Source organism: Rissa tridactyla, chromosome 4, assembly GCF_028500815.1.
Source record: "Rissa tridactyla isolate bRisTri1 chromosome 4, bRisTri1.patW.cur.20221130, whole genome shotgun sequence".
NCBI classification, from domain to species: Eukaryota; Metazoa; Chordata; class Aves; order Charadriiformes; family Laridae; genus Rissa; species Rissa tridactyla.
In genome coordinates this window covers 2956904-2984819 of record NC_071469.1, presented here as the reverse complement: position 1 = coordinate 2984819, position 27916 = coordinate 2956904, and the positions used below count along the sequence as shown (strand labels likewise).

The window sequence follows — 27916 nt, the reverse complement described above, 5'->3', positions numbered from 1 at the left end:
GGTACTAACATAGAAGCCTGCGCAGTTATAGCAGAAAGGCATCTGGAATTCAAATTTTCAGCTCAGAATAACGTTCCTTCTCCTTTGCACACTCACCCTCTTTATTTTTCTGGCAATGTGCAGCAACGTTTTTTTAAAAAAAAAAAAAAAAAAAGTAGGCAACTGTATCAGGAGATCTATTCACTAGATGTAATGACCAACTTGGCCAAAGCAGGGAAGGGGGAAGAGAGAGAGAGGGAGCCGTATTCAATCTTAGGCCCATGCTACAAATGCTCTCTTGTGTTCCAGGATAAATAGAGGTGTGTTAAAGGAATTTGAAAACCTCAAATTAAGGCAGGTTGCAAAATAAATGGTGAAACCCGCGAACTCCTTGCCGGCCCTGACATTCATTAGCATTCGGATGGTGGAGACTAAGAGAGTGATGCCAGCAGAAATGTTGCAAGGGAAAAGTAGTCCGGGAAAACACAAATCATGTTTTTTACTTTAAAGGGGCTTTTGAGTAGTCTAGGAATGGAACATTTCATTTGGTTAGCATTAAAAAAGAAGGTTTTGAACAAGTTTTTGTTACCAAAGTGCTCTCAGATTTTTTTTTCCTCCGTTTTTTGTTTTTTAAGTAACCAAAAAGCTTTCCCTTGACTATCCTGCGCCCTTGACATTTCCACCGCACACACACTAACAAAGAGAACCCTCTTCGCCATCTGAGGGAGGTGCCACTGCTCTGTTCCACAAAAGTAGGGGAAAACCTCCAGAGGCATCCAGGCAAAAGCATCTATCTTCTGCTGGCACTAACACCACTAACTACCAAAAGGCTCGAGAAAAGCCACATCTTATACATCTCCAAGGTGAATTCAATATAAAGTAGTCTAATGAAACAACCCCAATTTCATAAACAGCACCACGAGACAATTAAATCTTACACAACGTTAGCCAAAAGCTGCTCACACTGTCAACAATGGCAACGCTCCCACTGACCTCAAGAGCGGAGGGACTGGCTCTCCTGCTTCACTGAAAGAAACCCACGGTCGCTCACATCCAAAACTTACTCAGTTCGGAGATGCTTCCAACGCAAGTTGCCAACAGAGATTGCTCTAAGGTTCGGAGTTCCAGCTGGGCGTAAGCATCGGCCCGTCCATCGCTGCACACGGAGCCGTCGTTGTAGGGGCTGAAGTAGGCGGGCAGGGAGAGCACACCTGGGGACGAGAGCAAGGAACAGACCTCTTACACGCGAAGTCACAGGAGCTGAAAAGCAAGTCTCTACTGATAGGAGCGATAGCGAATTTGAACACCTTTGCACCTTTCTCCGGGGATTTAAGGTCTTTTGAACAGTTCAAGTAAAATCAAACAGCGCTGTAAATACCATTGGAATGGTTGAAACGGTGAAACTAGGCTCCAGGGGGTAAGGCTGGATGTTTCCACAGCCTTTAAAAACTAGAAACAAATTGCAGTTGAGATAAAACTACATGAAAAGCTTTAGTGAAGTCTCTAATATTGTTTATACAACAGCGCAGCTGTGCACAGACAGCTTGGTTTGGAACAGCTGTATGCAGATTGCTCGCTATAAAGGCCTGATGTTTAGAGGTGTGGGAGATAACCTCGAGTCCATCTAAGGCAAACGGGAGCTGCAAATCTTTGCAACTCTGAAAACAAAACCACGGGCTCTGCCAGGTCTTTGAACCTGCACGCACAGACAGTGGTTTCTACATGTGCGAACTTTAGGATACGCCAAACTACGCCCACACATCCTAAGGTTGGCAATATTTTCATCTCCATAAATCACCCCTCTGCAAGAGAGAGAGATTAGAAAGATAATTACATCGCGCACACGCATTTACCACACACACATACTCCTTCCATTTTATCTTCTCGCGCACAGGAGCATTAACGGGCAGTAAGTGAGCAGAACGACGGATTCGCAAGGAGTGTCGGGGAGTTGTTGTTGGGACCCCATCCTACTTTCTGCATATCCCAACAACTCATTTGCATTGTTGGCAAATTAGACACCATTTGGGTGAATTTGCCGGGAATAGCCGCGAAGACCAGGGATGCTACAAAAAACTCGACATACCGTTTCACATTAAGGTGCAGGCAGTCCCTAAAAGGGGCATTCACCGTGTCCCACCCCCCGTCATCCTTTTCACCCGTTATCTTTGGTTGAGCATGGCAGATCTGCAGCCACAATGCAAGTCAGTGCAACATAGCGATCCAAAAATATATCGCCTCCCCTGCTTTCTCCCAGAAATCCATTAGTTGAATAGAATCACAGAATCACCTGGCTTGGAAGGGACCTTTCAGATTGTTGAGTCCAACCATCAACCCAACACTGCCAACTCCACCACTAAACCATGTCCCTCAGCACCACGTCTACCCGGCTTTTAAATATCTCCAGGGACGGCGATTTCACCACTTCCCTGGGCAGCCTGTTCCAATGCTTGACAACCCTTTCAGCGAAGAAATCCTTCCTAATATCCATCCTAAACCTCCCCTGGTGCAACTTGAGGCCACTTCCTCTTGTTCTATCGCTTCTTACTTGGGAGAAGAGACCAAGCCCCACCTCACTACACCCTCCTTTCAGGTAGAGAATAGTTTTTCTTCAAATTATCGAAGTGAATTTTGTCACCCTTTGGCCAAGTGATTGCTCCGTGCGGCACAGAGGGAAGGGTGGGAACGCGAGGTGGGGAGCGTGGATACATGCCTGAGGCTGGGCTGGGAGAGCGGACCAGAGGAAACGCAGTGTAGGAGGACTCTGAAAAGCCTTTTGGAGTCCACTCAGCCAGGGTTCCCACACCCCTGTTGCTACCACATTTTCAGTTGTGTTCAGTTGCTACCATATTTTTAATTATGGATAATTCCAGAAGCATCCCCCAGCCCAAGTTTTCCATGATTTCCCATGAGGACGCTTACAGCCACGACTGCCCGTGCTCTTACCCTGCTGCATCCTGTATTTTTGATTTTTCAACTTTGATCCATGCACGGCCAGACCAGTATCTTTCAGCTTAGACCCACGTTTCCTTCCCACCCTCACCTTCTGACCCCGGTTCAGCCTCAGATGTGGAGATACTTTACTCCTATTGCGGCGACCTCCTGTCACGTAGGTGCCGCGTATTCTTGTCAAACAAAACCCCGCCGGCTGAAGGGCAGCGCATTGTGCAAGAGCTTTGTTTCTTTGTCTTGAGGTTTTCTTTTGAAATTTTATGCCGAATTGATCTCTCCTACCCTTTTCACATCCGCTTTGCATCCTGCTTGGTGGTAACGCCAAGGGCTGCATCAAAAACTTCCTGGATATTTTTGAGAATAAGGGAATGATTTATGCCGTTGTGCTTCTTCACTGTACATCACTGTTAGTTAATGGAGAAAACTCTGCCAATGCCCTCCGTAACCTGAATAATTAGGAAGTGGAGGCTTTAAGAGCTAACAGAAGCGATGCATGCAAACGAGGAGAGCTTGCTTTAAATACACTGTACAGAGCCTAAGCCACTTCCTTTTCCATGTTAAAGCTATGAAAGGATGTTTTAAGACATATGGATTGAATTTATGGCAGAGGGAGAATGAAAATAGACTGATTTGTCACAAGTTTCAAATAGGGGCATATAATTCTACAGAGGCGAAAACAGAAACTGGCAGTTACATTACGAAGCCAGGCAGAGGTGGGGGCAGGGCGAAAGGGGGACATTTCCTCTGCCAGCCAGTTTCAGTTGGTTCTGTTTTCTAACAAGGCATTAAAAATAAAGATTTGTAGCATGATTTAAGTCGGCTCACAAATGAGACAACGTTTCCTCAGTTTTTCAGTTAACTCTTCGCCAGGTACTGCGGGTAAGAGGAAACGGGGATGATTTATTTACTTTTGGAAAAATTACTCATACCAGATAGTTGTGGGCGAGATTTATGTTCTCATCTGCCTTGGTACAGCTGAGGAATATCCCCGATGTAGGAGAGAGAAATAAGGAAGTTTCCGAGACTCTGGCCACGCGCCAAAGCCCGATGATGCCACTGGGGATTTTCCCCGGGCTGGCAGCGGGGTATGACTCAGGCCCTCATTACCTACATGTGCGATTTCACAAAGGCTCCCCACGTCTGGCAGGTCTCGATTAGGTATGAACAGGCCTGGGAATGAGAGAACACCCTTCTCGACACTGCTTTTGAGACAGACGGAGAGCAGCGGCCAAGCGGGCAACAAAGTAGAACGTACCCGACAGTTACTGCGCCTTGCAGCATGCTAATCGGGATTTCCTCTTCCATGCGGGGAGGAAGAGTTGGAAAAGCATCATCTTTGCTCTTCAGATCAGAAACTCGGGCGGAAGGACATCTGCAGTCAAGCTCTGCCCACTGATATTATAATTAGGAACAGGACTTAATACCAATTAAAAGCACATTGTTTGATAACAGAGACAACTGCGTTGTGATGACTACTTGTGCCCCAAATGGTGGTACCTGCTCTCCTCCCACCCAAATCGAGAAGCCTGCAGTCAAAATGTGTTAGAATGGTATAAACCATAAGGGCAATGTCTGTTTCTATCTGGCACTCACATTTCTCTATTTTTATATTTGTGGCAACGCTGGTTTTAATCATGGCTAGCTAAATAAGCAAAACTGCAACTGAAGTAAATCAATTCATGTCAAAACACTCTCTCTGTTTGAAATCAACGTTAAAACTGCCGATTTATTTCCTGACGTTCAAGAACGTGTTTTCCCCACAAAACAACAATGTGAAACAGCACTTAATTACCGTGCAGGAATGAACCATTCCGGCATGCACACCGCTGTTCTTACAGTATTTTCTCTGATGTGGGCTACGCTGTGTTTCCTACACATCCCTGGCTGTATCCTGGCGTTCTGGTCCCCCCCTCTTTTTTTTTTTTAATTAACCAGGATTTTAAGTACAGGATCCAAGCCCAGGTGAAGTTAGTGAGAGCCTATTAATTTGAGCGCGGCTTGGATCAAACCTCACGAGCAGGAGGAGTGAAGAAGTCGCCTCTCTAGAATGGCGTGAGGCAACACCCTGCAGCAGCCCAATTGAAAGCACGTTTGTAGCGCTGCCATTAAGGCACGGCTGGGTAACAATTTGTTTCTGAGATTTCCACAGCCTTTGAAATAGCAGCTGGAAATAAAGGCATATTTATTCTACCTCAGTTAATATATGAAACCTGTTTGTGGGCACTGGCTGCCAACGATCTTAAAAGGCAGTCACGACTGGGTGAAATTCCAGTTAAGCAGTTCCTTAAACTCAAATTATTCTGGTTACCTGAAGATTTTGGAATTGTTGTCTGTAATTTGATGCTTTTGAACACCGACTGAAGAGGTTTCCACAACCTGAGCTAGGTCCAGGGAAAAGTCTGTTCACACTCTTGGATATCTTTCTGCTGTGAGAGGTGCAGCCGCTCTGCTGAGAGCTTTGGCTACATCGCGACCGCTCCCAGGGGCAGCAGGGCTCTGCAGGGCTCCGCGTGGTTCCCTCCAGCTGCGCAATCACTCAGGTCCTCAAGCAAGGCAAGTTCTGTAAGGAATCCTAATGTCCCGTGATAATTCAGAGGCTGGTATCAAGTTCTGCTCTTTTAGTATCATGACGCAAGCAAATGCAGGCCTTCAGCTGAATTCTTTTTTAAGACTTGAATGTTTTAAAATCTTATTTCAAGTATTTTTTAAAGTAACCATGTTATCATGGAATGGCTTCGGTTGAAAGGGACCTTAAAGCCCATCCAGTGCCACCCCCTGCCCTGGGCAGGGACACCTCCCACCAGCCCAGGTTGCTCCAAGCCCTGTCCAACCTGGCCTTGAACCCCTCCAGGGATGGGGCAGCCACAGCTTCTCTGGGCAACCTGGGCCAGGGGCTCACCACCCTCACAGCCAAGAATTTCTTCCTCAGATCTCATCTAAATCTCCCCTCTTCCAGTTTAAAACCGTTCCCCCTCATCCTATCACTACATGCCCTTGTAAAAAGTCCCTCTCCAGCTTTCCTTCTTCACACGTTATGCTCTTTGCAGGTTTCATTCATGAAAAAGGACTAGCCACCATTTTTACCTCGCTGCAATGATTTTCTCTGTGCTTTGTCTAATCTAAATCCTTCACGTTGGGAGACAACTTCCTAGTGATTAACTCATCAGCCATTTGACGACTTTCCAACACTTGCATGGTGTCTGGAGGTTACGATGGGGCTGCTGACACGTGGCAAAGGGCCAAGCGGACTTGTCTGGAAAGCACTCGAATTCTGCTGTCTGGGATTCCTCATGAAAATTGTGCAGGATACTAACTCCCTTATTTCAGAAACGCTCTGCCTGTATTAATGACAGGTTAGGCAAAGAATCAGGAATATAATTAGGACAGGGGCACACACTATAAGCTACTGACACAGCAAAAATGTCTTTTTTTTTTTTTTTTTGATAAACCTAGTAAAATCTATGAGACAATACAATGTGTATTGATTTCTCCCTTTGGCCAGAATAAAAAACAGGTTTCCTAGGCAAGGATTCTCTCTGTGCGTTCTGTTTGCACAGCACCTAAACCAGTGGCAACCGTTACTGAACACTACCATAATACAAATTAGAATGACAGGAAACAAGTATCTATTTGGCCAAACCAACCAGAAACAAAAGCCCTCTGAAAAGTCAGGATCATCTTTATACGTTAGAAATTGTTTCCAAAAGCCCCTACTACCGCAAAAAGCCACATATGTGAAATCACAACTGCTGTGAATACGCTCCAGAAATGTAGAGTAAGAAAAAATGGTCTCGGTCTCCAGCATCGGTGTACTTTTGCAAGGTTTGGTTTGTGATAAATTCCATAAGAGACCTTCTGGGAGGTGAGAACAAAAGCTGATGCCAGTGCACCGAGCTGTGATTTGGAAGGCCAACATTCGGACGGCAGATAGCGATGACCTGACTCCGCTGAAGTGAAGAGCCAAATCCCACTGATGTCAACGGACTCGGTAAAAACCTCGTCCAATTGCAACTGCAGTTCCCACATCGGAATTTGGCCAGGACATCGGGATGGCTGTCACCTTGCACAAAGTCCTGTAATTCTTCATGGCAAGGAGCATTCAAGGTTTTCCTTGATCTTTGTTTCCCATTCTACCGAGCAACACAATGCCCTCCAGTTCCCTCTTGCCAATGAATTCAGAGGACAGGACACCACCGAGAATTACTGCCAGTTCCTGGAGCTCTGTTTTCTTCTTGCCGAACTACCACCGCTAGAAAAAAGCTCAACTCTCTGTTATTTATGAAATGAGACAGAATCATTCTGACAGAATATAAACAAAGGCTCCCCACTCCCCCAAAAAACCAAGCAACCAAAGTCTTCCTGATATAACCGACTCAAATCTAAACACATCAGGCTCTATAATCAACTACAGTCATGCTACGGATTGTGAGAAAGACTTGTGATCAGGAGACAATGCACATAATTGCTAACATATAGGAAAATAACGTGGCTTCTGCTATAAAGCGGGCAGGCATCTCTTTCAGTTTGTCTCTGTCAGCAGTAAGAAAAATCAAACGCAGTTGCTTGTATCTGCGTCCACATTAAACAGTAATACTGTAATTGAAAGCAGGAGGAAAAGCAGAAGAGGGAGGAGCTTCAAGAAGAGACAGATCTTTAAATCTTCTGCAAGTGCTCAACCGAACCTCTCCATTGAGCTGCTGTCCTAATCGGAGACTTCTGGACAGATCTGTCGGATTCACCAGGCCCTCCATGGGCTCCCCGGTCTCGGTCTAACTGCTCACAGAGACAACGTCACCTTCAAATGAACAAAATGCATTTCACCTGGACTTCAGGAATGTTATCAGAGATGTGGTGTCTTAAAGCATGCAGTCTGGTCCTTCACGTAGCTCAGTGTCAACAGGCACCGTTTGACTGAAGTATGAAAATACCCTAAAACAGAGTTTTAAAGCACTTTCAAAATCCACTACCCTTTTTCGGGGTCACTGCAGCACCTCGTGGTCCAAAAGCCGTGAAAGCAGCGGAGTTCTTCTATAAGAATTATTATATTTGAATCCAACTGTGATATACAGGATTGCAAATGACTATAAACGTAGGAGAAAGGCCTTGGTTTAGTACCAAGGCAGTATTTATTGAGTCATTAATCCACTTCCATATCCCTGTGGTCTTCTGGACAACCACTAACCTGGCTTGGCCCCAAGTGCTTAATTGAACATAAGCTCAAGGGAACATATCCTTGGCTTATATTTTAATGACTGCCAAAACCTAGCAAATTTTATCTTTAGCAGCAGCAATATAAAAGGTATCGTTGCTTTTATGAGATGGTGATCGTCCTTGTTTCCATTTCTTAGATGGAGAAAGAGACAAAAGAAGCAACTCTGCTCAGAACCAGCTCTTTGCAAAGTCCACATCTCCCAGTTCAGAATCCCGGTGCCATTGGACCTTACCTGTATGAAACTGGCCAACACAGAGCCCTTGTTCTCACAACCTGGATCCAGAGATTTGAAACGTATGGCATGACTGCAAGGCTTTAGTCTAGGTTTGCAGAACCATGCTATCTTTTATACGTCAGAGTAGAAGACCTCTGAGAATACGATCTGTAAATATAAACCGTAAATGCTTCCTAGTACTGTGACTACAACTGCTTTCGAAAAGGAGCATGTGTGCCAGTACGTGAATGAGGACATCCCTAAAACTAGGCTGATCCATTACAATTTTGCACGCGTGGTTTTCCAGGCGTCGGATCCTCAACACAAGGTCTGAGAACAGGCGAAGACCCGCACCAGACTCTAATGTTAGACTGAGAGATGAAACGGTCTGTGTTTCTAGGACTCTTATTGTCTGGATCCAGTAAGGCACATTAAAGAGAAAACCCCATATTGGGCTATAAATATCAATGAAAAAACAGAGAGAAAGTTTTAGGAGGCATGGTATAAACAGTTTATGAACACTGTGAAAGAAATACAAAACCAGAATCCTGTGCCAAAAAACGACTGTGGTCCAACAGGCAGAAGACTTGGCATTAACTAGTTGTGTAAACCCTGACCAGTTGACTCAGCGTCCCAGTTCACTTACCTGGAAAACAGGGACGTTGTTTCATTCCTGCTAAGGATGGTATGACAGAAGCAGTGTTCTTGCTTCATGTCTCATTCTCTTCTTACTCCTTCATGCTACCCAAAATTTCAGCAGTGTCCCCATTTCCCCTATGTGTCAATAGCACATTTTTCGTCCCTTAGCAACAGTCCATCTTTCATTTACGTAGCCCTTTTTACCTTCACCAATCCCAAAGCTCTCCGAGACACAGCTACTTCCGAGATGAAAGGACACAATATTGTCACAATGTAGAATTCCACCTCAATGAAGCTTATGATACAAGACAAGAAGTTTTACACAACTGAGAGGGTTAAGAACGGCAAAATGGATTTAAGCCTAATAGAGATTCTGATGTGGATAGAATATAGCAAAAATACCATGAGAAACGATAAAGAAGAAACAATATATGTACACACAAGAAACAATATACGAAAGCTAAGAAATGAACCTTATTAAAAAAAAAAAAAGAGAGAGAGATATGACAGGTAAACAACGGCAACTCCAGAAACACCAAGTCCTTCAGTGGCATTACTGTGGGGATTAGAAAGCTTAGGGAGAAGAGGTTTATATCACTTTCTCCATTCCCTTGGAATTCTTTAGAAGTCTCCAATTAAGGTGGTTTTACAGTAGAAATAGCTTCATTTGGAGTAACCAGTTGGACTGCAGCAACTGCAGGCACCAGCTAGAGCCCTCGTACCCTCTACAATACCCTCTTCTAATCCTTTCCTTATTGTTCACTGTCCTTCCTGAAATATGGTCTTTGAATCATGCCCAGTTCTCCAGATGTGGTCTGAGTAAGCTCTTTGTACATGCCATAATGACCTCTCTTTACTTGCGTTCAATTCTTCTATTTATACATCCCATGATCTGTACGCTTGCCAAACACAAAGAGAGGAGAGTAAATTTATACCCTCTGTCACTCCCAGTTCCTTTTCTTAGGGAACATCTAGATGGAGAATCTGAGCAGGGCATTACTCCAGAATAATCTCATGCAATCCCTTCTCAGCTATTCCAGAGTCATCTTTGGAAAGAGCTTACTCTACATGACCCCTGCCCATCAACTTCTTTATACAAGGGAGCCCTTGGTCTGATAAAATCTACGCTGGTTAGACTCTCCCAGCTGCAGTTAACATGTCATTAAAGTAAAATTTTAGAAAGCGTGGTCACTTAGTAATAACCATCAACACTGGAGTTACATCAGTTAATGACCTAAAACATTAGAGAATCATAAGAGCTATGGTTATTTTAAAGAGCCATGAGGAAATAGGAACTCAACAGTAACCCAACTGCTGCACCCAAAGGACTGGTCTTTTTTAGAGGACTCAAGATTGTCTCCATTAGCTGTCGGCAACACCAGCCCTCTGACGAACAGCTGCACCATTGCGGTTTTGTCAGGGTAAAATACGCATCTGTCACTTAATATAAAATTGCAATTTTGTCTAAGAGAAACACAGCCCTGCCTGGGGACCATAAAGCCTGACCTCGAGAGGGCAGTGCCTGGAGCCTCGCGGGGCTGAGCCCGTGCAGACCACGCCTGCAGACGCACATCGTTCAGGTCCTGAGTCACCGGCCAGACGACACACAGTATATTGTAGATTTGATACCTAGAGTTTAATCTCCAATGTTGTTGTCAGTGTAGCTACAATAAATTGCTCACGCCAACATTTGTGTTGCATGAGTAGTTCATGAGTCACAAGCTCTGTCATTCTTACCCCAAAACTGCCCGGAGCCCAATATTCGCTTTAGGGAGCACAAGTTTTTGGGACAGGGATAAACACAAACTTCCACCATACAGATAACGACGTTTCTGTTTGACATGTGCCCTTAGACAGGGTTTACTCTCTACGAGTATTTTGACAACGCTAAAGACTAGGAACAATTCTATCTCAGAACAGAAGCTATTCCTCTTTTAATTTTTCTTTCCTCAAACAAACACTTGAAGTATTTGGCAGTTTCCCACCCCCCACCCCCCCCCCCCCCCCCCCCCCCCATAATACAACAAATCACTCTCTTACGAATGACAGCATTTTGCAACTTTCTGTTTCCTCACATCAAAGCATCCCGGAGAGCTTTTCAACAATCAGCAATTTGTTTAAAGACTCAGAAGCGGAGCTGAGGAATTCCACTTACTCACCAACTGCTGAATTTCGCCCTCGATCTTTGCAACACCGTAGCCTGTTTCTCACATTATGTGTGGTTCCAAAGGACCATCCCATACCATCTGAATCCATGCTTGGATTTTTTTCCATGTTGTATGCCACTTGCTCTGGCTTCTAGCTCCTTTTTTACTCTCTATTTTCACATCTGCATTCTTCTTCCTTATCCCCCCCATCATCATCATCCTTGTGCTCTTTCCAGGATTCAGCCTTTCAAGGCTCAACACGAGTCACAAACAAAAGCAGATACAATATCTATTTTGAATGTACCCTCTAGGGGTAGCAACTCCGTAAGAATTTGGCAATATTTGTAAAACTAGCAGAAAAAAACACCCCCAACAACTCCACTACAAGGCTCTGGCCCGTCTCTCTCATCGCATAAATGCCAAAGGCATTTCAAAGTCTAAGTCTCTTGGTTGCAGCCATTTATAGTTTGTATAAAAAGCATAACTTGTACACTTCCATTAGAGCCCTAAATATAACTGCCCTAAGCAAGTATTCACTTTTCAAACAGTACCCCTTTGAATTTTGTTTTCAAAAGAATGCCGCTGCCGCTATATTATTTATAGACATTTACATTAAGATCTAAATACTTAGTCAGGAAACCACTCAGATTAACGGATCCCCAGCATTGTTTTAGAAGTCTAAATAGCTCGGAAGAAAAAACAGGTCGCCCATATTTTTATTCTAGAACGGCATCTTTTTTGCATAAGCATAAAAGGCAGCAATGTTTATAGTGTTCAGACTGCATGGGCACGGTTCTTTGAAGAATCTGGAAACACTTCCACGGGTTTCACATTTTTAACACAGATGAAAGTTAGAATCTCAATTTCGTATTTTTTTTTAAACAGGGAAAATACAATTTGCTATCTTTATTACACCTGCGTGCCTTATCTGTAATGGATTCAACCATTCAACCCAACTGATTTTGCCAGCGTGCTATCTTCTTAAAGCTTTCTTCCATGCGAGAGTCAATTACAGCATTTCAGAGCACGCAATTATTTTCTTGACACTTGGAACATAATTATTTGTAGAGGTGACCTCCTTCAGGTGAGACGCTTAAAAAAAGGCAAAAATTACCTTATAGCAGAACTAAAAAGGAAAGTATTTTTTGAAGCGGGACAGGTTCTTGTTACTTTACAAAACTGTAAACACAGGGACGCTGGCAGTGTCCCCAGAAGGAATAACACTGCGGAGCTCAGAGCGGGAACACACACGTGCCAGAAGAGCTCCAAATACAGAAGTGCTTCTTCTCACAGACAATAAGCAAAAATAACGTCGTGATTTTGTGCCCACAAATCTCTACCAGAGAGAGAACCAAAATAATTTTCTTTAAATGCTACGGAACCCTCGCTGCTAACCTCAAAATAAAGTGGCGTTTCTTGCACTTCAGCCAGAAGAGCAGCTCAGCCCCGTCCCCATCACTGCCGGCAAACTCTGCGGGACCCGAGGGGTAGGACACAAACTGGGGTGCCCACCTGCTTATCCACCAGACTGTGTCCCGCTCTTCTAAATCCCTTTCAAAATCAAGAGGGCAGTTATCTTTCGAGGGATCTTGAATTATACTGCGCTAAAATAACTTGCCCACGGTCACAGTCAGGGGCTAGTCAAACAGCAGGACTACGGCAACCCACTTCCTAGAGAAGATGACCCGAGGAAGGACAAACAAAAAAGCAGGCATAAAAATATAAAATATATATGCATAAAATATAAAATAAAATACATATGCATCTCTCACACTGGTGGCGAAGATTAAGATTACAGGGAACCTTCCTGCATTTCTTCAGAAAACAATGGAAAACTGGCTCTCAGAAGAAGATCCTTCCATTGACAAAAAATAACATAGCTGGAAAAACTTTTTATTTTTTTTAATAAATGATCATAGTATTACCTCTGTCTATTAAACTTCCATATTCATAGAATCATTTAGGTTGGAAAAGACCCTTGGGATCATCGAGTCCAACCATCAACCCCACTCTACAAAGTTCCCCCTTACACCATATCCCCCAACACCACATCTAAACGAGTCTTAAACACCTCCAGGGATGGTGACTCCACCACCTCCCTGGGCAGCCTATTCCAGTGTCTGACCACTCTTTCTGGGAAGAATTTTTTCCTAATGTCCGGCCTAAACCTCCCCTGCTGCAGCTTGAGCCCATTCCCTCTTGTTCTATCACTAATTACCTGTGAGAAGAGACCAGCACCAACCTCTCTACAATAGCCTTTCAAGTAGTTGTAGAGAGCGATGAGGTCTCCCCTCAGCCTCCTCTTCCTCAAACTAAACAGTCCCAGCTCCTTCAATCGCTCCTCATAAGATTCATTAGGCTGTACGATAATGCTCCTGTTTTGTATGTTGTTGGTTCTCTGCTGAACCCAGACCACGCTGCTCTACGTTGCGATTTTCTCTCCGATGGCAACGTGCAGCATCTCTACTGCTGCATAGCAGAGTCACACAGCATGGAAGTACTTGAAAAGCAAGGGTCCATACCACATAAATAATCCCACACCACATCAGTAATCACTTTTTGGATCCAGCTGTTTGTATGCAACCACTATATCCTAGTAACATTAATAGCTTTGACTATTGCCAAGAAAAAAATGTCTTAGAAGGCTTTTTAATTTTGTCATGGAGGAAAGCAAAAGCTAGAGCCGTGGTAGATGCAGGCTGGGGGAGGCCCAACTATCTAAGAACACTTTTTTCCTCAAATGGCACTCCGTTTCTTTCACCAAATTATTGATGCAACAGTTTGAATAAGAGACCGTTCTGTGAAAACAGGGACAAGTTGGTAACGGCTAAAACGCGACTGCACTGCAGCTCCACTTAGGGAATTTCAAAGTGCAGATCGGAGTAAAGACTGGAATAGGAGACAGGACTCATCACTCGGATCTGAAACCCAGGTGCTCCACAACGTAGACTTATTTGGAGTTGAAATTTTACTCTAGACCCATCTTTTTCCCCAAAAGAAATACCACAGTAACAGGGAAGGGAAGGGAGCACAGAGGAGACTCAGAGAGGCTGGAAACAGACACATGGAAGAAGATGGTGGGAAAGGAACAGCTAAAAATCCCCAAACGTTCTGCGATGAAGGAATTAGTGAAAGAACAGGAGAGTGCTGGAAAACAGTCGAATAAGATACACTTCTGCTTCTTATCTTGGAAATATTTTATTTTTCCTAAAAGTGTTCAGGGTCTTGATGAACTCATAACGCTCTGTCTCCTTTAACCCCCGACATCATTTGTCTCCCTCCCCCTCACCTCGTTCCCTGCAAATGGCACAATAAGCAAAGGGCGCCCCAGCAGAGCTGGACACGCTCTTCCTAATCCCGATGGAACCTGATATCCACTGTAGCTATCTGGGCAAAGCCATTCGGTTTCCGCATGTACCTTCACGGGCTAATTGCAAGATCACCATCATAAGACACAAAGATAAAGGCATCAATTTTTCACCACCATGCTTTGAAACCTGAAGATGCTTGGTTTCATTTTGGTTTTGCTCTTTTACAATTCTTCAGGGACGAATAATCAAACACGAACAGAAAAATGCTACAGTCTCCAAACTCCCTATTTTCTTCAAGATCCTCTTCACCTTCCTGCCCTAGTCCTACTAATAAATCATTGATTTACTGTTATGGCCCTGAAGGCCCGGCCACCGCTTCTTCATCTCAGTAGGAGCCAAATGATGATTGAGATGCCAATATATTAGACTGGCCCGATTCAAAGAAGGATAAGGAACAAAGCATTTGTGCAGAGCAAAGATAAATGAATACAAATCAAGCGCCGAGCCATTTTCTGTGATGGATTAGCACCTTTCTTTGACCTAATAATGTCAAGGGGTCTCCATGCTGACAGCAATTAATGTGGAAATCTCTGTGCTGTGTAAAGCCAGGGGGAACCCTGCTCTCCAGCCGCTCTATTACTCTATTTGTATTTTGCTGGGTGTCTCCCCCAGGTGTAAGCAATCTGTTCTCCTTCATGTCACCTTGAGAAATATCACTGCGGTGTCCATCAAACTATCTCCAGGAGAGAGGGGGTTTTTTTCCCAATCTTCTCTTTGAGTTTCTCCCATAATCCCATTTTTACCAGTAAACCAGCAGGTCACAGGCAGCACCCACCTAGCCAAGGACCGGATGGAAAAGCTTTCGCAGTACCTGGGGATGTTGCTGGAGTATAAAACCATAAAAAGCAGCATAAAGCAGAAGTTTGGAACAAATCTGGCAACTGCAGTTTTACCAAACACAGAAGACAGCAAAAAAATTGTTACGCACAGAGAAAACTTCAGAGGGAGTCAAGCCCAAACCTCTCAGTTTTGGACATACACGGTAGCTAAAGCTGTGTTATATAGTGTTAAAAATCCACGGTGTCAACGGACAGGTGGCAAAAGCTGCAGCTTTTGAGAGCAGGAAATACATCAAAGGGTTGCAGCTATTGTAGCCTCTACTGCTCTCGTTTCCCAGATGCAGAGGAGTTGTCTATTACTTGTCCAAAATCGACAAAAGAAAGAAAAGAGCAATGTTTCCCCTGTGTTTTTTGTTTGCAACATGAGCCTCTGTGTTACATCTTAGATGAGGTGCCTGGACACTTGAGTCGGTAAAGACAAGGTTTTTATCCCTCGGCGGTGCTCACAGCTCGCTCTGGATCTGCCGTGCAAACCGCATGGGACACCCAAACCACAGCTCCGCACCAGCCTACCCACAGGGGAGGTGACTGGCACTTGTCTAACCTGTTATCTTTGTCTGGAGACTGAATCACCTCTCACCCTCTCTAAAGAGCTGACCTGACGAAAGATCATCCTTATAAGGTGCTTCAGGCCAGATCGCACCCCTCTGTCTCCACATTACCCATTCCAGGCAGACTGACACAGATAAGAGGTAGTGTCTCAAAGAGACCTAAGGCTTTAAAAATGAGCTGAAGGCTTCGTACTCTCATTAAACCGCCTGCATTGTTTTAAACTTCCACTGAACTACCTCCAATATTAGAGCAGCCGAGCTCCTGCCCCTCTGCTCTGACGCTGAGCTTTGTGTTCCTGCCTTCCGCTTTTGTCAGAATTGGCACTTGTGCAGTTGTATCATAAGATGCTTCAGGAAACAGAGGGACATCTCTTTTTTGTTCTCCCCTCTCTCTCGGCAGGCTTAGCTTTGGTCACATCAGCTCCTTGTCTCAGCATAAGCACTGCATAAACACATAAATGCGAGTGCAGGCATAAAATAGGCAGCGGGAACATGTTTGGGGGCAAAAGGGGATGGATGAGACTGCAGCAACTCCAATTCAGTTCAGCCTAAGCTGCCACAAAATCACACCCTTACATTGCCACCACGTCTTGTAGAAATAATAGAAACTGCTGAAATACCAAAAATCATAAATGAAGTAAAATCCCTTAAATTTATCTCTTCTGCTTTTAGAGAAAATAGTAAAAGACTTACAGTTAGAAATTAGTAGAAAACTCATTCGCAGTTTTGGCATTCTGAGACAAATTGAATTTGCCAAGTGCAAGAAGTTGTTTATAAGAAAAGAAACAGAGAACTGGAAATAGTTCCAGAAAATTTATTATGATCCACCTGATTGCAGCCAAAATATTACATCAGCCCAGATAGCCTGAGAACTGGAACAATATTACCCTCAAATTAGCAAGTTGTTTGGTACAACAGGCAGGGAGAAACGGTTTTGCAGGAGGTCTGGGTTCTCTCCCTAGCTCTGCTAGGGACAGCGGGACTCTGCCTTTAAACTTCCTACCTGTAAGCAGAAATAAAGACATTTCTCCTCCTCTTTACTGGTTGGTTTGATTTTGGGGGGGGGGGGGGGGGGGGGGAGAATGTTGTTTGTTTGTTTTTTAAAAAATCTTCAGATTCTTGGGACAGTGAGCATCTTCCAGAATTTGCCTTTCTCAGCCATGAGCTTTCTTGGTTCCTGCTTACAGATGGATGAATGCGAAGTAGCTCCAACCCAAAAGCCACAGAGCCACTATTGCTCATGACGAGTCAGACTTAAGCACAGCACCAGCCTGCCGAGGGATTCTATGTGTGGTGCTGTGTTTAAAAGAGGAAAACACAACACATGCAAACAGGTCAGCTGATGTTTAAGTATTTTAAAGGTCATATTAGAGAACACTTTTTCAATATTTAGACAATTTCACTCCAAAATAAAACACAGCACTGACCTAGTTACAATATGACAGCTCGTCTAACAACGTTCTCCTCCTCTACCACTGCAATCAAAGCACGCCTGTTCCTGACTCCACCTGGAGGGTGATTTCTCTCATTTAGCACAACTGATAAATTACCTATTTTATGAGAGTCTGAGAAGCCAAGACTCATAAACTCTCTGATGGAGCCGGCACGACATCATTAATTCTGAAGCAGTGTTATGGATGCCTTTTATCTTGAAGCACCTAAAAGAGCTTTCTTAGACATTAAAGAGGGTAGTTCATAGGCGGTGCTTCCTGGAAAAAGGAAATACAGTCACTGCTGGGGTGCAAGGAAACCAAAATCCAGTAGCTGCCCACACACAGCAATGCTGTCCTACCAGTCAAGAAAGGAAAACTACTGTCCCGCAGACATACAAAGTGTTCGGCTGTTGTAATGAACCAGTCTGGGGAATGCTGCGAAGTCGGAGCTGGACTTGTGCATTTGGCAGGTCCAAAGCACTTCGCAGCGCCACAGCTCGTTACAGCCCTGGCCTGCTCAGGGTCCCTTCTCTCTCCTTCCCCACAAAAATGCTCACAGAGAGGTGGGAAGCAGGGAAGAGTCTATGCTCTAGAGTCTAGTGATGGTTGGACTAGATGATCTGAAAGGTCCCTTCCAACCTAGGCAATTCTGTGATTCTATGCTAATTACCACAGTGCTTGTGCTGGGCCAGCCAGCGCATCTACTGACAAGACCAGAGGCTGGGCTGCCACGTGTGGTCCATCCCCACCACCAAAGCGTGTTGACAATCATAGAATGGTTCGCGTTAGAAGGAACCTGAAACATCATCTAGTTCCAAGCCCCTGCCATGGGCAGGGACACCCCCCAGTAGACCAGGTTGCTCAAAGCCCCCGGTCCAACCCGGTCTTGGCAGCCCCAGGTCTCCAGCCTGGACGATGCTCTGAGGGTCTCAGCGTTGGCCTAAAAACCTTAGGAGAGAGCAATCATTTCAGACTCTCTTCAGCCGGGCAGATGTTCCTATAGTGTTTCAGTCCCCGAGGACACAATATGAAGCTTATTCTCATACCATCGCATTTCAAGTGAAAGTCAAAACTTCCATGTAAGAGTGCAGACACAGGATTCACAAGGGAGCTTTCATTCTCGTGACTCTGGCCACGCCTGCTGAGGAGACAAATGCTACAGAATCGGATGTAACCCACAGGCTGCTTTTTCCCAACTTTGAACTATTACTTTATTGACTAATGTGGTGAATTTACATACTGCCTTCTTAGAGGTACAACTGTTCAAGCTCACGCCACTTGTTTTCCGAAAGCTGAAATTTTAAAGAAACACCCTGATACAGTTTAACGTGAACAGTATCTTCACAACTGCTTTAACTCGCTCGTGACACGTGTAATTTAAGATTTTCTTCATTTCCTGGCCTAACCTGTTGTGCAAAGTTGTTGCTGTGTGCTCTTTAACAGCTGCCACATTCAGCCCTGAAGGCTGCTGTTAGGGAAAATGGGATCTCGGAGTATCCTTGCCATTACTCACACAGATGCACTGACTAATTGGTCATCTTAAAATGTGTTGCAATTCCGGGTAAGTGCTGCGGAAGTACAAACATTACTGTTAGATTACAGAAAAAGAAAAAAACTTCAGCAACTGAGGAAAAGAAAGCAGGAAATTCTTCGCTTACATACACGCAGCTTTTGCTCCCTAATATAGTGCAAATGTCAGGACATGGGGACACAGGATTCCAGGAAACTTCTTGACATCTTCAGTGCAAGATCTTTTCCTTGGAGATTTGTTTCTGTCTATAAAGAAATTCTACTTGGTAACTTGTTACCTCTTCATAAAGAGTATCTTTAGGCAAATGTAAAAGCGATTTTTTGGAAGGACTTTTTCTACCTTCTCCATCTCCCCTCACCCCATACACACTGGAGCATTCTGATGAAAGAAGACCTGAAATGAGGTTCTGGTTTCTGAATATTCAGTTTTTACAATGCTGAATCCTCTTAAACAGCTCCAGTAATCTCCCATTAATCTCCCACCAGAGCTAACATTCTGGGAAGAAACACAATCATCTCTTAATCCTTTTGGGCTGGGGGAAGCTCCAGGATCCAACACCGAACCAAAAGCATTTAGTACCTCAGCTAAAGTTTTCATTAAATCATCAAGTATCTGCCCAGGATGAAGCGGCTCCCTCCAAGTTATCAGCAAGTTTCCTCCCTATCAGAAACCTCCATCGATACCAAGCGCATCCCCAGGTGGAAAAATACGACTCCTAAGTATGCGCGACAGAGGATTTCAGCCGTAATTACAGAAGCTCTTGTGCCTTCACTGATTTCAGCGAAGCGATCTCATGATCTCATGCACTGACTTGAGTAAGAACTATGTTGCATCAAACCACAAAGAGCCCAGCTCTTACAAGCTTGATCACATCATCCCTAAGGTCTGTGTTAAGTCTAAATCGTACCAGAGTCCATGTTTTATTTTTTTTTGCCTATAGAGCATATCAACCTCATAAGCAAACAGCTAATGCAAAGCAGAACGCAGAGCATTTTACAGGGCAAACCAAGGTCACCGATCTCAAAGAGGCTACGTTGCCTTTTTGATTTCTGCTGCCGAATGTCTTCTCCACAAATAAAAATTAAGTGCATTTGTTGCATCAGGCTTTAATCCCAATTTTGTCTTTTGTATTTTATAACGAAAGGAAGTGCACTTTACCCATATTAGCATTTCTCTTCTCACCACCAAGCACCAAGAAGGAAAATGGTTTTTCACCTAGACCTGTACGCTGCCTGAAACCTGCGGATGGGATTTCAAACTCTCATGAAAGTCTGTGCCAGAGCATGTGGGCCCACTATACAGACAGTTATTTGTCAAATTTTGGTTCGGATTTAGGCTTCATTGAAGACAGCATCATCAACTCCTTTTTCAAACGTGGCTGAAGTTCTGAGGTTCAGGTCTAACCGGGGCCTTTGGGGACTGCTTCCCACTCCGCAATACTTAGGTCAGAAGGAAGAGGTCTTGTGTAACAGACTGAGGAAAAAACCAAACCAAGAATTCCTCCTACCCTTTCTTCTGGGATGTAATGAACAGACCTAAACCACTCTTTGCAGCAACAGATTTATGTATTTCAATCAACTTAGCCCTTCCTTAAAGTGGAAGCTTTAAACAATACCTACAGAACCCTTTCTTCGGCCACCCCAGCTCCTGCACAAAGGAAAGATCGATATCACTATCTTTGTTTTTCAGCTGGAGAAATGAAGGCAGGGGCATCAAAGCCCTCGCCCAGCATCGTTCCCCAGTGCTGTGCTGGAGCTGGAAGCCCAGGGCTCTGGAAGTCAGACACGCTCCAGAGAAAAGGGTGGGAGAAGAGAAGTGGTTATCAATAGCTCTTCTCCTGTTTGCGTAGTTACTGGTGAACACAGGGCATCCGCGCAGTCTCCTGGGGAAATACATCTCCACCGAGCAGTTTTATGCAACACAGGACACGGGACCTGGTTGGCAGCCTAAAAGCTCAAGGCATTTCCACATGGATATAGTTTATCCAGTGTCTTCAGCTGGGAGGTACAACAAAAAAATAAATCATTTCAATGCTAGAGTCGACTTCAGTATTGTTTTGGTTGCTCTCTGCCTTGCTTTCCTTATGGTCACTTTCTCCTAAGGAATAATGCCAACAAGACCTGCACCACCACAAAAAAGAATTTAAAAAAAAAAAAGAGTCCAGAAGTAACGGATGCGTTAAGTCTGCCACCTCTCATATTCTCTCCCTTCGTTAAACAAGCCTCACTGTTTTGCTTCATGCTTCTGTGCACCAGACTAACAGCTTCCAAGATTTTTCCACAACAATATCCAAAGCCCTGTTCCAGCACAGTATTCTGGATGATTTTTCCAGCGCACACATATTCCCCCAGCTGACTTCTTTCATTTCCAAGTTATTGTACCATTAGAATGACAACATCAGATTTATTACATCGTGGATGTATCTTAAATAACCCAGAGAGGCGCTGACATTCCCTGCTCTGGATGGGGCCGATGCAAACCCCTCTCTCCTGCTGGAAGGACAAGCTGAGATCAGATTGATGTGGAGTTTTGCAGCAGGGGATGATTAAAAATAAAAATCTGGGGGAGGGTAGGTATTTTGAAGAAAAACTTCTCTATTCTCAGAAGGAAAACTATTTTGAGGCAGCATCACAAACCGTAAGACTGTGCCGAAACGGAGGTTATGGTGGGAAAAGACTTAGTAGGCTGTAAAGGCAACAGAAGGTTTAGTACATCGCTCATGGGACCCAGCAGCAGAAATATTGAATTTATTCCAGTCTGCCACTAAATCATGTGACTAAGGCATTTCCCTCAGTTTTCTCATCTGTTAAACAGTTAACAATACGGCTTCCCACTTACGATGCCTCAGAGATGCTTGGAAAACGCTCCGAGATGCGGAGGAAGGAAGCAGTACGGCACACAAAAGCTCTCAGTCTTCACTAGATCCTACCGTTGTGAACACTAAATCCATGATCCACCGAGACAAAAGGCCAAGCACTCGTTTGCTGCTTTATATAAAACATAATGCTCTCTATAAAACATAATATATCAGCCTGAAAGCAAGGCTACTTCACAATTCTGGTTTTCCTCCAGAGTACTCTTTGAGGGGAAAAAACCCAAACAGCAAGATCACCCTTGGCAAACAGATACAGCCATGACAAAGTTAGCAGCATTTTCAATACAATTAACCCGAAAAGCAAGCAGTTTGTGGTCTACGACAAGGCAGGTGTTGCTACAATTAAAGATTTCTGGTATTCACAATTAAATTCTCAACCTCTGCAAGGGAAAAGCCCAGAAACGTTGTCCAGACCCACCAGGTAACCTCAGGGGCTGAGCACTGTCGCTGCATTTGTGGCAATAGCTGTGTCCTGATGAAAATGCCACTTTTTTATACGGATAGAAAACATTTTCATAACCTATTAATTCAGCCAAAAAGCTCTTTTACAACAAATTACGAGATAAGGTTAAAAGTCTATCTGCACTCTCCTGGGCCTTCAAAAGGCTGAACGGAGATGAAAGGCAAGCCCGGGCACGCCAGTGGCAGCAGGCGAATGACTTCTAATATCACCAGTTACACACACAGGAAATTCTCTTTATTGCCAGTATCTGACTAGGGAGGATAAAAAATAAAAAAAAAACCATCTGTTGTGGTTCGACTACGAGACACACAGCTTCACCAGCCGTCTTCACTTTGTGTTTTATACAAAGCTTCGCTCTGTTTGAAACGCCGAGTCTCGCGGCGAGAGGCGAGCGCAAGGCTTGGTCTGACACACGGTAGGCTACAAAAGGGTGTTTTTCCAGACACAGAAACAGGGCATTATATTTCTCAGATCGTATCTTTTTTTCAGGGTCTTTGGGACATTTTAATCCATGCCCCCTATTCCACACCTAGGAACTGGGGAGATATTATAGGCGTTTTTATTACAAATTTGCATTTTCAATATGGGAGAATATATTCTTTATACGTAAGGCTCATTTCTGCAGCACAGCTTCTCTCTGACCAAAGACTTTTTCTGTTTTGTATTTATACTGGTTTCAAACACCAGATGAGCCAGGCAAAAGAGGGAAAAGGAGTGTCCTGGAAGAAGGGCCTCAGGTGGATAAGGAACGAGTCAGAGTGTGTCCCACAGGAGAACAGGTTCCTGCGGGTGCGCGGAGAGGAGAGGCTCCGGAGAGGACAGTTTACCAGAATTCCGCAATGAGTAATGAATCCACACGGCTTCCAGCCAGAGCATGTGATCCATTTAACTTCTTAGGGGAGGAAAAAGCCTTTCCCCACCGCCGCCTGACTGGGATGTACCAACAGCTATTTGGACAACTGAGCTACGCTCACGTGCTCCACCGACACCTCTTGCACAGAAGCAACCCCTACCGAAACTGCACTCATCCTCTCCATTACCTTGTGCGCGACTTAAGTTGTCATCTTTAAATGGAAGTTATTTCTTCCCACTTTCCCTGCCTGGTTCTGAGCAGCTTCAACGTCAGCTGATGTTAATGCCATCGCCCCCGTTGGGACCATCGCTCCGTCCCCCTGGGGGGCTCTGGCACAGCGAGCCTGAACTGCATCCAAGCCTGGGGCGGGCAGAACCGTCCTTTCTCAAATACTAGCCAAAGAAAAATGCCTTATTTCATCACGTAAAAGAGACCGATTATTTTTTATTTTTTTTTTAATTCCAAACCAACTCCTTCCAAAAATAAAAGGCAAGTAAATGGTCAGTTGAGGTTCTCCGCTCCCTTTCACAAGGCCATGACTAAGGGCTGGCAGGCTCACAGCCAGACTCCGAAACCGACGAATTTCCCCTCCCTGCTCTTTTAAAAAGCATAACATCTTGGCTCACCCTAATGCCTCTTTAATCTCTTTTCAACATTCATACACGCTCCCAACCAACCAGAACGCAATTGCTGCTGCACAGTCTATTTTTATTTATTTTTTTTTTTAAATAAACATTCCCTGTTCATTTTATTATTCAACATCATCTGTCTGATCCTGCGCGATGGAAGCAGAGTGATTTTGGAACGCCCATAAATCACACCACATAAACTAGCCTGAAATAACTTATTATTATTATTAATTTGTTTTACAGTTTATCATTGCAACCAGCTTATCCTGCCACGTCTAAAGCCTGGATAGCTCTCTGTTTAAAAACCAAACCCAAACAACAGAAGACCCAAGGCACACGCTGTAGCTGACACCACGGGGAGCCGGGGCTGAGGGAGTGGCAAGGAGGCAGCCTTTGCTGTCATCTCGGCATTTGCAGTGCTCAAAAATATTATTTTAAAGATCGTTTGCCATCCTATAGCAGAAAGAGATCAATTTTATGTGAAATCAGGAAAAGTCATAGCTACTTACAAAACAGTAACGCTGACGTCCTGCAGCTTCACACCATTACTGGTGTCTCTGTCACAGCAAGCATTTAGGAGAGGAGACGTCAGACTTGCTCTGCCTGGCACAAGGGATGCCCGTCTCTCCCGATGCTTTATTTCGGGGGCTTTGCTTTTAACCTGTTGCTTTCCCAAGATGTCAGCCGCAAGCGGTGCAAGTGGCACAGCGCTACGTTCGTTCCACTCGCTACCACCCGCAACTCAAAGCGGTTTTACATCAGCTTCACTGGACTGTCTCCTGCTTCGTATTGGCCAAGGAAATCCAAATCACGTTCTCATACGGTCTCTCACCAACTACACCGTACAGGATGGCGTGGCTCAGAACTATTAAGGCAGCAACTAGAAGTGAAACAGTTTCTTGAACATCTCTCCACATCTTCTGAAAAATTAACTCCAGGGTGAGAGTGGTTCCCTTCAAGTTTCTTAAGGCAACAAAAGCCTCCCTGGGAGCCTGTTTGGTAGTACCAAATTAGAGGACCACAATAAAGTATTACGGCTACCAAAGAATCGGAGGAAAAAACCGCTTTCTCTATTTTGCCATTTGCTCATTTGCATCAAACTGAAGTCTCATGGAAAGGGGAGGGAAAGGGTTATTCACACCCTGAATTCTTTTTCCAGTTTTTGTGGTTTACCAGTCACATTCTTCAGCCTAACACTTTGCTTCTCTGCTCTTCTGCTTAGGGACAGAGCCTTGCAAACAATAAAATGGTTTAAATGATTACACAGTTTCATTTGAAATAATAAAACCACCAGATTTCAGTGGGAATTCACAGTGGGCCATCGGTGTATCTGTACTATCCTGAAGTCTATTACCAGATGTCTAAATCTGGATCTCCTTATGGGTACCAGCTCTCCAGTTGACGAAGCAGAGTGTAGCCCATGCTGGGCACACTGCTCACTACTGACATGGCATCCTGCCGTTCACCAAGGGTTTGGCTTAGTTTCTTTACATTTGACACTCAGCTGAAAACCAGCAATCGGACAGAGAGGTTAGTCTCCCCTTGGACCTTTGACGTATCCAGAGCACGTCCAGTAATGGCCTCACAGTCCCTGGCCAAGTGGCTTGGGCCAGTTGCACAAATACCACCCCCAGGGCTACAGTTTTGGTTCAAAGCTGCCCTAAATGACAGCCAGCTGGCTCACTGAAGATAAGAAGCAGGATCCTATCCGACAAGCAGGGGAGGTTTAGGACGGATATTAGGAAAAATTTCTTTGCTCAAAGGGTTATCAAGCATTGGAACAGGCTGCCCAGGGAAGCGGTTGAGTCACCATCCCTGGAGGTATTTAAAAGACGTGTAGGTGTGGTGCCGAGGGACATGGGTTAGTGGTGGTTTTGACAGTGTTGGGTTAATGGCTGGACTCAATGATCTTAAAAGTCTCTTCCAACCAAAACGATCCTGTGATTGTATAAGCAGGCAACACGCACAAGCTCAGGCCCCAAGAGGCCACAGCAGACAACCTTAACGTTTAATTTCCGTGAGACACTAGCCCTTCTCTGCTGCACAGGAGAGACTGAGGATGAAACTGTTAAGCTTGGGTCCAAGAGTGGCATGGGCTGTTTAAACAAACAGACCAAGTCACTATGGTGACTTAGCACGGCCGCACCAGCCTGGCTGCTTTTGAAGCACTGGCAGAAGGGACCGTGTCTTCTGCGCAAGTTCTGCAGAGGAGACTGCAGGAAGGTACAGAACACACGAGGCTTGTATTAATAACCGGGTTTGCGTTAGTAGCCGGGGAAGAGAGCAGGGATATAGCGTAATCGGATCCAGCTTAGGAAGGAAAGACATACATGGAGGGAGAGAGGAAGGAAAGCCAGAAAACCTTGTCATAGTTGACCACACTCGGTTTCCACAACTGAGGCTTCCAGACACCCTTTTTACTACAAAAGAAATAAAACAAATATAAGCAAAGCAGAGGATTTACGTGAGCTCTGTGGGCGTGGGAGCAGGACACGTATGACATAAGCTGGTATCACAGCAAGACTGTGAATCATATGGTAATCAAACGAGAAGCTCCTGCCCAAACAACACTCACGGTGTTGGACTGCAGGTCTTGTAGGCAACAGCACTGAGCTCACCGACTGAGAGCTAGGAAAAGCCCACGGTGCTGACAAAATGGAAGCCCCTAACAAATATACTGAAGAGAGAAAAAATGAAACACATCGTGGGCTCTTTAACAGCCACATTTCATCTCTCTTGGACCACAGAACCACCTCAAATCTACAGAGAAAATTTTGGCTCCTACTTCACCCCACAGTCTCTCTGCTGAGAACTCGCCCCAGAACTTGTACGTAATGAATTAAATAAAAAAGATTTAAAGATCTTCTCAGATGCCTTTGAATGCCACCAAACTCTTATTTACTACATTAAGCAACCCCCCCAAACACTCTAAATTACTAAAATTATGCATTTTCTACCTATTTTTCACCAACCGACCAACCAACCAAAAGTCCCCGGAGAAGACAGGTCTGAGGATTTGTCTTCATATTTCCTGCCTAAAAGTCACCTTCAAAGCAGGACTTCCAGCTCCCTGGAAGAGCAGCGTATTTTGCCAACCCAACTGGCTCAGCCCTTTGCTCTTCTTCAGAAGCCTGAGCTGTTTCCACCCTCCTCAGTGTGGGTCGACCTTTCAGCCGAAACCTGTAAAAGCCCCACTCCCACAACCTGCAGAGCGTACAGATTCCACGGTGGGCACTCAGGTAAAGGACCCAGACGTTAGAATTAAGACAGATACATCACTCGTGTCATTTGGCATTTCTGAGGCAGCTTTGGCAGCTTTAGCCTAAAGTACTTCTTGTTTTCAGCCTTTGCTCTGGCTAATCCTTTCAACAGCCTCAAAAGGCGTCCTCTGGCCAATTTCTCTTTAGCTTTCAATCATTAAATGCTAAAATCAGTGTGTGGTCAATATACGAAACATTATTCAAAGCCAAACGGCCCTGGATTTTAGTACTTTTTCTGGTTCAGAAAAATAACAGTAACAGAAAAAGGCAGCAAAAACTCCGAGTCAAGCGGGACATGCTGAGCTGACTTGGAATCTGGCTCTGACAGAGATCTGGACAACCAGTGCCATGCACTCGGGAAAGACAAAGGCCTGGATGTCATCTCAAAATAATCCCACACCTCAGAGAAGAGAGAAGAAGTGACACTCAACAAAATGCAAGGAATATGCAAGCTTGAACAGTAAATGCCAAAGCAGAAGATGAAAATAAATCACAGCTGAAGCAAATCTAGTGAAAACCACAAGCATAATAAAAAACAGACAGAAAAACACAACGTAGCTGGGTCACTAGCTATAAGTTTTCTCTGATAATGTTTCCAGTAAGTCCCAGAAAATAAATCTCACTGTGGAACCTCTAAGAACAGCCCTTGTGAGTTACAAGACTGTATATATGCAGAGATGTATGAGACCGAGAAGCGGGTTTTTAGGAAACAGCAGAGTCTACGATTTCTACAAACCAGTGTAGTTGCAGTTTTCTCCAAAATACCATCTGTATACACTGAGGGGAGGCAGAAAGGAAATACATTCTTTAAAAACATGATCCACTTCTTTTTACAAGCAAAACCACATACACACTCTAGCCCTGTTAGCCCCTACTATAAGGCTAGTGTGATCGGCAGCCCCTGGGACTTGGGGCTCTCTTATCGGAGCATTCAAGAGTCACGGGAGACCTACAGGAAAGGCCATGTC

At 44.5% G+C, this 27916-nt stretch overlaps 1 protein-coding gene across 5 annotated transcripts in view; it reads right to left on the bottom strand.

The window, feature by feature from the left end:
* The window catches only part of ABTB2 (ankyrin repeat and BTB domain containing 2), a 158605-nt gene that overhangs the window by 50144 nt on the left and 80545 nt on the right, over positions 1 to 27916 (bottom strand). For all 5 annotated transcript variants that reach the window (XM_054201631.1, XM_054201630.1, XM_054201634.1 and 2 more), the window contains one exon: positions 1044 to 1190. In XM_054201631.1, the coding sequence (XP_054057606.1) occupies positions 1044 to 1190 (147 nt within the window). The remainder of the gene's footprint in view (positions 1 to 1043; positions 1191 to 27916) is intronic.